Below are 12,514 nucleotides of genomic sequence, written 5' to 3'. Positions count from 1 at the left end.
AGTTGGGTAAGGATTTGAATCTTTACTTGAGTAAGGTTGCAAACCAATGCACGATGACAACACTAACGCCGCCAAACACCATATTGCCACAGTCAGTGGTGAATTGAAACATTTCAAGTGGTGAATTAAATTAGTATGGAGAATTAACCGATTGCAGCGCCACGCTATTGCCACTTATGTTGCCGATTTCAGATGGCCGTTAAATTCCTTACACAGTTTCGAAACTGGACTTGGATGTCTGTTCTCTGTGGCAAAAAGTTGTACATTGGGATACCACAGACAAACAGACGTAACTCTTAGAGGAAATTCATCAAAAACTTTTGCCAGGCATCTTTTTCATGAGCACACTGCCACCTGTTGGTAGAACCGCGCGTGACACTGTCAGCCATGATGGATTTCGGTTTGACGTTTTGCTGACACGCACACTTCACAAATTGCCTGTAATTTTCGTTTGCATCATTCAGCAACGTGTACACTGGCAAACGTCAAAGCGATCGAACACTAGCGCACAGACAAACAGACGTAACACTCTTCAAAACGGCTTGGCACATGCATTTAACGATAAATTCAAATTTCATTTGATTTGCGCGATTGTTCCACCAGAGGCGCTAGTGTTCGATCGCTTTGACGTTTGCCAGTGTACACGTTGCTGAATGATGAAAACGAAAATTACAGGTAATTTGTGTAGTAGTGTGCGTGTTAGCAAAACGTCAAATCGAAATCCATCATGGCCGACAGTGTCGCGTGTGGTTCTACCAACAGGTGGCAGTGTGCTCATGAAAATGACACTGGACAAAAGTTTTTGATGAATTTCCTCTAAGAGTTACGTCTGTTTGTCTGTAACTAGCGCGTCTGGTGGAACGATCGCGCAAATCAAATGAAATTTGAATTGATCGTTAAATGCATGTGCATGTTATTTAAATCTATCCGTCCACGATCGTCTACTGAGAAGATATGACCATAATAAAAATTGTTCATACTATGATTTAACAGCATTCAAATCTACGTTGACAGCAATATTCATGGTTACTATGATGATAAGTTAAATCCACTATCGTCTTATCTTAACCGTCTAATACCCAATTTTTTGATTTTGATCTAAATATCATTTTTCGTCATCTACAATCGATTTAAGCATGTTTTGGAAGATGATTCTTTTCAATTCTCGATTTCGTGAATTTCAGTTTTTGATTTTTCTAATTTTTATTTTTGAACATCCCCACACTTTCATATTTTTCCTGGAAGCATATTTGGGGTACGGACTTTTCGAGATGAAAACATTTTGAGGTTTTATGATTATTGTTGAAATATTTTTATTTTAAATTTTTTTCATAGAAAGTTTTATTTTCCGTGTAATTTTGAGGAAAATAATTTTAGAGTGTATTCGATTCCCTTAAATTATTAAACTATGGTAGAATGATTTGGGAAAAATTTAAAATATGTTAATTGTAGCGATTCAGTATAAAATAAACAATGACTTCTAAAAGGTGACTAAAACATCAATTTTTCAATGATTTTTAAAAAATATAAATACGCTTTAAAATACACCAAACACCATTTTAAGATATACAAAACAGTCCCAAATATCAACCAAAAATATAAAAAATCTGATTCTCCACGAAACAAAAATTACAAAAATGCTCGAACTATACCCCGTCTAAAGGCGGGGTTGGGTATTAGAGGGTTAATAAAAGTTCATTGCGTTGATTATCTTCATATAGAATTTCAAATTGCTTTCCAGAGGTACTCGTGAGTTATTTGGCTCTGTGAGGGCGTATGAAACCCCGATTAATATTTTCTAAGATAAATCTTTTTATCAGATTTTCTCATTCTTCGGAAAAAAAAACAATACTGGAATGAGATGCTATGAAAAAAAAATATAAATAGCAATGTAGGCAGCGCGGCCCCGGTAAGGTAGCCTGCTGAAAACCTTCAAACACCCAGAAAAGCAATAGTAGAAAATAGCAATTTGGTCCTGTGAACATACAATAAAACACATTTTAAAAAGAATATGTACCAATTTATTGTTTTGCTCAACTTGAAGCCACGATTCAGCTTAACAACTCTTTTTTTACAATTATTCCCAAGCCCAATTAAAATTCCACCTAAACGAATTATTCGAATATGTAAGTTTCACTTGAGCAATTGCATAATATCACAATTAGTTTCCTTAAGCTCAAAGCTCACATTGAACGAGCCAGATGAATGTAATGGATAGTGTATGTAAAATATTTGTGCAGCTATTTTCGTTATTTTGGCTAAACATCATCTCTATGGGCAAGCGCGATATGTAGAAGAACGCCCGCTAATCGATGTCCAAAGATTTAATCTTGTTGCTCGTTTCTTCTATCAGCTTGGAATCTCCCTTCCGTTGTCGCTCTTCGGCCAGGAAGTACGGCCGAAGTGATTGGTAAGTTTTCAGGTGCTCTTGATGTAACTCAGCGACAGATTTCAGCTCACCACCGTAGTCCGATGGTAAGCAACTGCGGGGAATCCACTCGTCATACAACTTTTCCAAGCTAGTATTTGTGGGGTATAGAAAGAGCTGGAATGCAGTTGAGACACGATTAGAACTGTTAGGTATCTGTTTCGTCACGCTGCTCAATACTTACCATATTTAGAATTTCAGCATGCATGAATGGTTTGATGATGTAGAGAACCTTATCGAAGAAAGAGACGGCGTTCAACACGTGAATGGCTTTCAGCTTGGCCGGCAAGCCCTCCTGCAGGTAGTGGAAGAATTTTCGAATGGTGCCGATTTTGACCCGCAGCAGATGCGACAGCCCCACGTTGTTCATGTCGAACAGGCAGATCAGGCCCGGGCGGGGACCTTGATGGTACATACAGGTTTCTATAAGCATGAAGTAGGTTTTTACTGCTTCGTCGAAGTGGTAGTTGGACGCCTTAGGGTTGCTCAATCGGTGGAAGATCACGGAATGGCCAGCCGGGGTAGGTGGCAGGAAAAAGTAGTCCCTAAGAATGTGAAAGGTTATTTTCTAAGTCACTGGTTTGGGCGGATATTCGTCATAAACTCACTGGTTTTGGAAGCATTGTTGGATTTTTGGATTCAGCGGGTCACGATTGTCGAACAACTCCGGAGCCTCTCGACGGTCTTGGTAGTAGATTTTGATGACTTTCCGTGTTTCGGGGACATTTTTCCTACATGCATTGAGAAAGCAGGCCAGCAACCTATCGGTGATGTCCAGTGGGACTCCTTCGATGGGAGGCGTTCGCAACGCTTGCAGATCGGCTCTGGACAGACCTTCTCTTTTGATAGCTTCCTCCAGGTCGAAACCGTAGTCGTGATCCATTTGGAAAGCTGGTTGTAAGAGAAGAAGTTTTGTATTGTGTGAGTCAGTTTAGTTGATATTCAATGCACAATTTTTGATAAATGGTTTACTCAGGTCAAGATTCAGGTGTGGTCGACCTCAACGGAACATTCAAGATTAAAAAGTCTAAGTATTAAAAACCGTTTAACGGCTTTGATTTGAGCAGATGACGCGGAAAACATTGCTTATTTTATCTTGTTACTATGATTCTTGCAATCAATTCCAAAATTAACGTTTGAAACTCTATCTTCGTGACAATTTTATTAGAAACATTTTAATATGCCACTTTTTATGTAATATATAATGTTACTTTATGTTTTCGTCCTTTTACAACGCTTTCAAGCAACAAACACTTTATGAAGACAATTACACTGTCTTCGACTTTACGGCCTCTACAGACTGAACATTAGGATTTCTTCAAGAATCTTCTGGAATTTTTCAATGAAGTTCTTCTGAAATTCCTCGTTTTGAAAATTCCGAGATTCCTCCAGGAGTTCCTTCCGGGTTTCTTCCAGGAATTTCGTCCTGTATTTTTCTAGAATGTATACGATGTCTCCAGGAGTTCTTTATGAGATTGGTGTAGGAGATCTTTCCTGGATTCCGACAAGAATTTCTTGCGGGATTTTTTCATTAACCTTCCGTTAATCGCGCTGTTGTACTTTGTTCAACACATGAGAATTATCGACTATTACTTTGAAACCATCGTTTCTATAGATGTCAACCCCAAATGTATTCTACAGGAATCTTATTTGGAATATTTTAAGACCTTTTTTGAAAACAGTATAACTCCTTATAATGCGGAAAATTGTAAATCGCAATATGAAGAACGTACTATATTTAAGATAAGATAGACAGTTGAATGTGAATTAGTGTATTTCAAAATTTATATGATCAAGAAATATGGTGTCTTCGGCAAAGTTACTTGGGATATCATGGGCCTTCGCGAGGTGATCTGAGAAATTCAGATTTCAACCGATAGGCAGCGCTAGTGAGCATGTAATTTTTATATCCCATATAACTCAGGATCCTGAGTACTTAGAAAGATGGTGTCTTCGGCAAAGTTGTTTGGTTGGTTAAACACTAACTGATGGAGAGCCGTTTGGTTTGAGACTCCACATCTAGGTAGCGCTAGTGGGCATTTAAATTTTATAACTCATACATCTCAGGACCCTTATTACTTAGAAAGATGGTGTCTTCTGCAAAGTTGTTTAGTAGATCAAACACTAACTGATGAAGACAAGTATGATGTGGAATTCCACATCCAGGTGGCGCAAGTGAGTACTCAAATATTATTTATTTATTTATTTATTCATATACCATCTTCAACACTAGGTTGTACAGACTACTAACTTATATGTATTATTGTATTAAATATCTTAATGTACTTAATATATAGATACAAAAAACACAAAATAACAGAACATCATTACATTTTCTCCAAAGCAGTCAATTAACAGCATATTTCCGAGGAACTCTAACTTACATTAAAAGATACAATAATCAGCAAGAAAAAAAACAAAATAATAGACAACATTCCAATAAACACTTATCATAACAACAAAACCAAAGCGTTTTTCACAAAGTCTTTTCAAGTTACACAATTTCGTTTGAAAGACCGACGTTCGGTCTCCAAATTGTCCTACGCAAACATACAAATTCTCTAAATTTAATTCCAGTTGGCCATGTAGAAGGATTCAAAGCAATATTTTTCCATCTTACATTTAAAACGATTTTAAAAGATGCGTATTCAAGCTGACTGATGTCCTTCCAGCTAGGTACTAACTTTGAAACATTAATTTCTTCTTCGTCATTCACTCCAACTGATTCACGGACCATACATTCAATCTCCCTAGTATTAGCGTAGCTATCAATATTGGACAAAAAAAGCGAAAAAGTGTCTTTCTGCTGCAAATTCGATTCAAACGAGCGCCTGCTCGTTTGGAGATCACTATCACTCGCAGGGGGGCCGGACAGTGATGCCACATACACAGATTTATCTAGAATTACACAGATTTTTTCCCATTTTCGCCTACAGATATCTGATCACAGATCAAAGATTTTTGCAATAAAAAAGATTTTTAAGATTTTTTAAACAATGACCATGACTATCGTAAAAAAAGCTTTATTATAATTTTCAGGTACTCAAATTTAAATAATAGAAATTAAATCTTCTAGTTGGATGGCGCATTGTTTTCGACGTTCTTGTGGTTTCTGATAATCTTCAGATGCAACCTGGGAGTGTTTTGGTCGACGTTATTCTAAGAACATTTTTTTTTCGTTTTTTAAACAAATTATTCAAAAATATTCGATTTTGGAAACATTAACCTATCACAGATTTTTACTAAGATTTTCTGAAATTTCCTACAGATGAAAAAGATTATTTTGACCAAAATCACAGATGAAAACCGAAAAAAATGTGGCAACACTGGGGCCGGAGTCGACTTGTAATTTGGTTGATGAAAGCGGACTTGACGATTGCAAGGGCACCTGTGACGATGATGGCAATGTAGTGTTCGACAGCTTGTATGCGATGAAATCGATCCGAGATTTGATGTTAGCAAGCTCGGATTCAATTATCGTCGTATCATTAGGCGGCATTTCCAACGATGATGTACGTCTCTTTTTGTAGAATGCATCTAAACAAACGTCACACATCCAAAGCATATTCTTTGCTGCCAAGCTCACTGTGTGCGACTCCAACAGTCCAACACAATTAGCGTGGTAGCTTTTGCTACAATCTTCACACACCACGAACGATTCGCATGTAGCGTCTATCGAAGAATGGCATTCATGGCACTCCATTGTAAACACGGCGTGATGGTAAAAATAATCGAATGCAACCACAGGGAAATGAATACGAAACTTTTGTTTTTACTACGGAAAATACGTAAAAAAGAGACCACGATCGCGTTTCACGTTTGTTGTCGTTTTAGCGGTAATGCGGTGATAACTCATATATCTCGAGATCCTGATTACTTAGAAAGATGATGTCTTCAGCAAAGTTGTTTAGTAGATCAAACACTATCTGATGGAGAGCCGTATGATTTGAAACTCCACATCTAGGAGGCAATAGTGGGTATTCAAATTTTATAACTCATATGTCTTAGGACCCTGATTACTTAGAAAGATGGTGTCGTCTGAAAAGTTGTTTAGTAGATCAAACACTAACTGATAAAGACAAATATGACGTGCAATTTCACATCCAGGTGGCACTAGTGAGCATTCCCATTTTATACCTCATATATCTCAAGATCCTGATTACTTAGAAAGATGTGTTCGACATTGTTGTTTGATGGATAAAGGATGGATGTACTTATCCCGTGACATTGACAACCTTAAGATAGAGTATATTGAAATACGACGATCAGATATTGAATATTTTACTAAGCGCTTTAACTTCATGTAAAATAATTCAATCAAGTGCAAATTTAAACAAATTATAATCAACTAGTTGTGTAATTTTCAAATTTTGAAAACTTTCGGAAGTATAAAAATTTACAGCTCGTTGATTTATTTTCTAGATGAATAATAACACGTTCATGCTTTTGCAAATTAACAATTAGCGTCTTCTGGTGGCAGAAGCACGAATCAAATGGTCAATCAACTGAAGGCCCTTGATCTACCAACCAACCTTGCCAAAGATATCAACTTCCCAGGTAATCAGACTCGTAGATGCACCACTTACTGGCGAAATATTGATTTCAACGACCCACCAACCAAATGCACTTAACCTATTTGACAACTTTGCCGAAACCACTAGAGATGGGAGAATTATTCAATTTTTAAAGTGAATCGCTAACGATTCACTCTCAAAAAAGACTTTTGACCGATTCAGCAACTCTTTTCCGTAACTTGTTGAAAAATGTCATTTTTCGATGTTAGCCGACTCCTTTTTTATATGTCCAGATTTTTAGGAAATCAGCTCGCAAGATATGGACGTCGACTCAGCCGTCGACGCAATAAATACAGGATACACAGATTTTCGTTCCTTCCACTAAAGAGTCGATTCACTAGCGCGAGCCGGCCATACAATATACGAATGAAAAATGTTCGATTGGAAAGGATTGTTTGCGATTTTCTGTGTCTAAACATTACTAAAGAACGCATTTGATCCAACTAATTTCGGCACTTGTTGTACTCGTAAATGAATTCAGCGAATCGGAACTCTTTTGAAAAGAATCGTGATTCACTCACTCGAATTCGCGAATCGGTTCTTTGAGTCGACTCGCGAGTGAGTTACCCATGTCTAGAAACCACCATCTCTCTTCTAGTAACCAGGATCCTGAGAACTATCGCATATACATTTTTAATGTTCACTAGCGTCATCTAGTGGTGAAATTACGATTCAAACGGACAACTATCTGTAAGTTTTCGATCTTTTAGAAGGTCGGCACGAGAGGTAACTTTTTTTTTCATTTGGTCTTTGATCTACCAAACAACTTTGCCGAAGACACCATCTTTCTGAGTAAAGTGGAGCTTCGTGGCCGTTCGGTTAGCGTTACCAAGCGTGTAACCGCACCATGCTATCCACTGGTGTATGTAATGTATGTCGTGTTCATGGTCTAGTGTTAAGTTCTGTTCAGTCTGTACAGCCTCTGGCTGAAGACGGTGTCCCGTGCCTTTTTAGTCAGGATCCTGAACTACATGAGATTAAAAATTTACATGCTCACTAGCGCCTCCTAGTGGTGGCATTTGAAATCAAACTGTCACTCATCTATAAGCCCTATCTTTCTAAGTAATAAGGGTCCAGAGATACATAATATGTAATATTTACGTGCTCACTAGCGCCGCCAAGTGATGAAATTTTAAATTAAACTGCAAATCATCCGTAAGTACTTGACCTACCAAACAACTTTGTCGAAGACACCATCTTTCTAAGTTATCAGGTTCCCGAGATACATAGGATATAAAGTATATTTGCTCACTAGCGCCGCCTAGTGGTGGAATTTCCAATTAAACGGCCAATAATCTGTAAGCCGTTGACTTACCAAACAGCTTTGCGGAAAACACCATCTTTCTAAGACATCAAGATCCTGAGATATAAGATATAACATGATATTGCTCACTAGCGCCGCCTAGTGGACGTATTACGAATCAACTTTGTCAGCATCAAGTAGCCCATGAAATTTACAACAACTTTGCCAAAGACAGTCCGACAGGATTCTTAGATATTTCAGAATGTATGAATGTTGTATAAAGTACAACGCGCGACTGCTCGCGTTACAAAAATTGGCGCGAGTACTGAAAGGTTAATATTATCGGAATTCCTCCAGGAAAACCCCTTAGAATTCCTTCATGAATTTCTCCCACACTTTCTTCTGAAATTCCTTCAGTATGTTCTATGAATGTAGGAATTCCACTCTGGATTTTCTTCCAAGTTTCCTCCAGAAGTTCTTTTCGGGATCGCTTGAGGCTCAAATAACTATCATTCAAACATCAGCAATCATCAACTATTAAAAAGCAGTTTTTTTTCGCTTAAATTCACGAAGTCACTATTGAAAATTATTTCACTGTTACCAAGATGGTGAACAGAGTGCAGTGATAAATTTTTATTACCATTGGTTGAAATTTGAGCAAATAAAACTGCCTTTGAGTTTATCAATACGGATCCTCTTAAGGTTAAGAAAGGTATGTCGAAGCCACACCCGGAATTTTCAAGAGCACAAATCTGAAGAAATAAATGACGATTTGCGCTGGAAAGTTGATCGATTGTTCACCTCCAGCGGGTAACCGATCGATCTAATTCAACTCAAACTAACATACGGTTCTTCAGATTTGTGCTTTTGAAAATTCGGGATGTGGCTACGTCATATATTCACCTTAAGAAGTTTCTTCCAGACATTTCTTCAGAAATTCCAGATTTTTTTTCTTGGTTTTATCCAGGAAAAACTTCTTGGGGGATTCCTCCTAGAACTTATTCCGAAATCATTTTAGGAACTCCTTCCGGGATTACTTAGGGAAAGCCTACCAGCGTTCCAAATTGAAAGAAATCTCAGAAGGAAATGTTGGTGGAATCACAAAAATAATTCCTGGAGGATTTCTGGTACTTCTGGGTGCATGAGGTTCTGTCTGGCATGCACCCAGAAGTAGAAGAAGTTAAAAATTTCTGAAAAAAAAACCTCTGGAAGAATCACAGAGGGAACTTCTGAAGGAATCCTGGATAGACCCCTGGGAAAATATTAATTAAATTGCCCAAATAAAATCGCGTTGGATATTTACAGAGTTATTCCGGAATTTCAGAAGAAACTCCTTCAAAAATCCCAGAAGGCTCTCGTAGAAATCCTAAAAGGATGGATTCAATTCCAGAAGGAACATTTAGAGGAATCACGGTTGAAATTCCTAGAAAGAGGAATTTTTGAAGGAACTCTTGGATAAATCCCAAAAGCGACTCTTGGCTATTCTTGGAAAATCTTGGAGGATTCCCAGAAGGAGCTTCGGGAGGCATTCGTAAAGGAATTTTTGAGGGAATCCTTGAAGAAGCTTCTGCAGGAATAGGAAGAAAGACTCCAAGAAGCTCCTTGAGAAATCTCAGAAAGAACTCTTTGAAAAATTGCAAAAGAAACTACTAAAGAATTCCTACAAGGAAGTGCTGAAGAAATCCTCAAAAACTTAATTCCTAAGAAACTTCTTGGACGAATCCTACAAGAATTTTTTTGAGGATTCCAAGAATTAATTCCTGGAGGAACACCCGAAGAAACTGCTGGAATAATTTCAGTAGGAACTCCTGGGAGTCCCTCGAAGGAACTATTGAAGAAATCTTAGAAATAACTTTTGGATAAATCTCTGAAGGCACTCTTGGAGGAATTCCAGAAGGAGCTCCTAAATTAATCTCAGAAAGCACTCGAGGAGGAATCTGGAGAGAAATTTCCGTAGGAAAATAAGAAGGAATTTATAGAAAAATTCACAAAGAACTTCTGAAGGAATGTCTGAAGAAATTCATGGTGGATTATCACTCTGCAGCAGGCGAATTCGCTGGAATTTTTACTAACTGAAGTTCACCTAGTAGCCCATGACTGTTTATATAAAAAAGTGATGGAGACGTATGGTCATTCCATACAAATATTGACAAATCATTCCTACCGAATTTGAGCATTATCGGAGCACTATTATTTTTCCATGGCATGGCTGTATGCAGTGTATCAAACAATTTTCCGTACAGTAATTTTTTGGACAAAATAATTTTTCATTTAAATGTTTATAACTTTTTTTACATCAATAAAAAAACGCTGAAATATTGACCAATTATAACCCATATATTAAAGCTCCATTGTTAAAATTTTGAGCGAGATCGAATAAGTTTTCTGAAAGTTATAGAACTTTCAGTAAAACTTATAAGATTTTTGAACACATTTTTAAAACATTATATCCCAATATGCACTTGATGAAACTTTTTCAATTCTTTTTGTGTTACATCTTATACCTAAGGCTTTCATGTGCAGCTTCGTTTGAGGTTTTGAGGTTTTATACTTCACTTAAAAAAATATGAAAAATCTGTATATGTTCAGAGTGTCATTTGAAAATTTATCATATTTTGATCAATAAAAGTGCCAAGTGTTTTCAACTTTTTTAAACTTTCCTAATGTAATATTTTTATACAGGACCTACTAAACTACATATGAAGAGTAGGTTCTATGGATTTTTCGTTCAGTCAATGCACTTTTATTGGTGAAAACGTTTGGCAGATTATATGTGCAAAATATAGTAAATTTTTAAACATCGTCAGCTGCATAAGCACATTTTTCATATTTTTTGTAGTGAATATAAAACCTCAAACATAGCTGCATATGAAATCCTTAGTTATAAGATATAACACATAAAAAATTGAAAAAAAAATCATCGAGTACATATTGAAATATAATGTTTTAAAAATGTGTTCAAAAATCTTATGAGTTTTACTAAAAGTTCTATAACTTTCAGAAAACTTATTCGATTTCGCTCAAAATTTTACCAATGGAGCTTCAACCCTTTAATACCCAACCCCGCCTTTAGACGGGGTATAGTTTGAGAATTTTTGTAATTTTTGTTTCGTGGAAAATCAAAATTTTTATATTTTTGGCTGATGTTTAGGACTGTTTTGTATATCTCAAAATGGTTTTTGGTGTATTTTAAAGTGTATTTACATTTTTTTTAAATCATTGAAAAATTGATGTTCTAGTCACCTTCTACACGCATAACTCGATGTACACAGCGCAACGAGTTACTTTCACGCAGCGACCGACAAGACAAAAGAATTTTCACGCAGATTTGTGTAACACCGGATCAACACAAAAAATGTGCTGATCCGGTGTTACACAAATCTGCGTGAAAATTCTTTTGTCTTTTTGCTTGCTGCGTGAAAGTTACTCTTACGCTGTGTTGTTTCATTTAAGGGTGTAGAAGTCATTGTTTGTTTTGTATTGAATCGCTACAAATAACATATTTTTTATTTTTATTTTTTCCCAAATCAATCTATCCTAGTTTTATAGTTTAAAGGAATCGAATACAATCTAACATTATTTTCCTTAAAATTACACGGAAAATAAAAATTTCTATGAAAAAAGTATAAAATAAAAATATTTTAACAGTAATCATAAAATCTCAAAATATTTTCATCAAAAATAAAAATTAAAATAAAAATAAAAATTAGAAAAATCAAAAACTGAAATTCACGAAATCGAGCATTAAAAAGAATCATCTTCCAAAACATGTTCAAATCGATTTTATTTTTGCGTTCATCTTACCCCTCTTGTATGCTTAACAACAATCGGCGTCACTGACGCTATACACTTCAAGTTGATTAATTGACGATTGACATTGACTATCTACTGCAGCTCCCCATCTTTAGTCAATATTGAGATTTTATGACCAGAGACCCTTTTCGCCTATGCTTAATGTACACGTTGAACTAACTGACCACGACGATATTGTTAACATAGCAATAAGTATCGTCGACTTGCGCTGTGTTTAGCCTTTCTCACGAAGTCAGTGAGTCAGATCAGTGCCGGTAATTGCATGAAACGCGGTTCGCATGGTGGGTTTTCAGGTTAGTCTGGGCTCTGGGGACCACTTGTACGTACACTATGGTGGTTTGAAACTTGTTCAAGCTTTGGAGTTTATTCGAAGCAAAGAAATACCAAACTATCGTAATCGAATAGACTATTTGATAATATTGAGTTTCTCATTAATGTTTAGACCAGAGTTGATGT

General features: G+C 36.6%; 1 protein-coding gene across 2 annotated transcripts in view; it reads right to left on the bottom strand.

Annotated features, from left to right (window-relative positions):
• Window positions 1-1,998: 1,998 nt before the first annotated feature.
• Window positions 1,999-12,514, bottom strand: part of LOC109415061 (alpha-tocopherol transfer protein-like) — a 32,884-nt gene continuing 22,368 nt past the window's right edge. For both annotated transcript variants that reach the window (XM_019688916.3, XM_062855703.1), the window contains exons 2-4: window positions 3,037-3,319; window positions 2,613-2,973; window positions 1,999-2,545 (exon numbers count right to left, since the gene is read on the bottom strand). In XM_019688916.3, the coding sequence (XP_019544461.1) occupies window positions 2,306-2,545; window positions 2,613-2,973; window positions 3,037-3,311 (876 nt within the window). In that variant the 5' untranslated portion in view covers window positions 3,312-3,319 and the 3' untranslated portion in view covers window positions 1,999-2,305. The remainder of the gene's footprint in view (window positions 2,546-2,612; window positions 2,974-3,036; window positions 3,320-12,514) is intronic.

The sequence above is a fragment of the Aedes albopictus genome, chromosome 3 (genome assembly GCF_035046485.1).
Source record: "Aedes albopictus strain Foshan chromosome 3, AalbF5, whole genome shotgun sequence".
Classification (NCBI taxonomy): Eukaryota; Metazoa; Arthropoda; class Insecta; order Diptera; family Culicidae; genus Aedes; species Aedes albopictus.
Note: the sequence above shows the minus strand (reverse complement) of the source record. Positions and strands in the feature narration are given on the sequence as shown.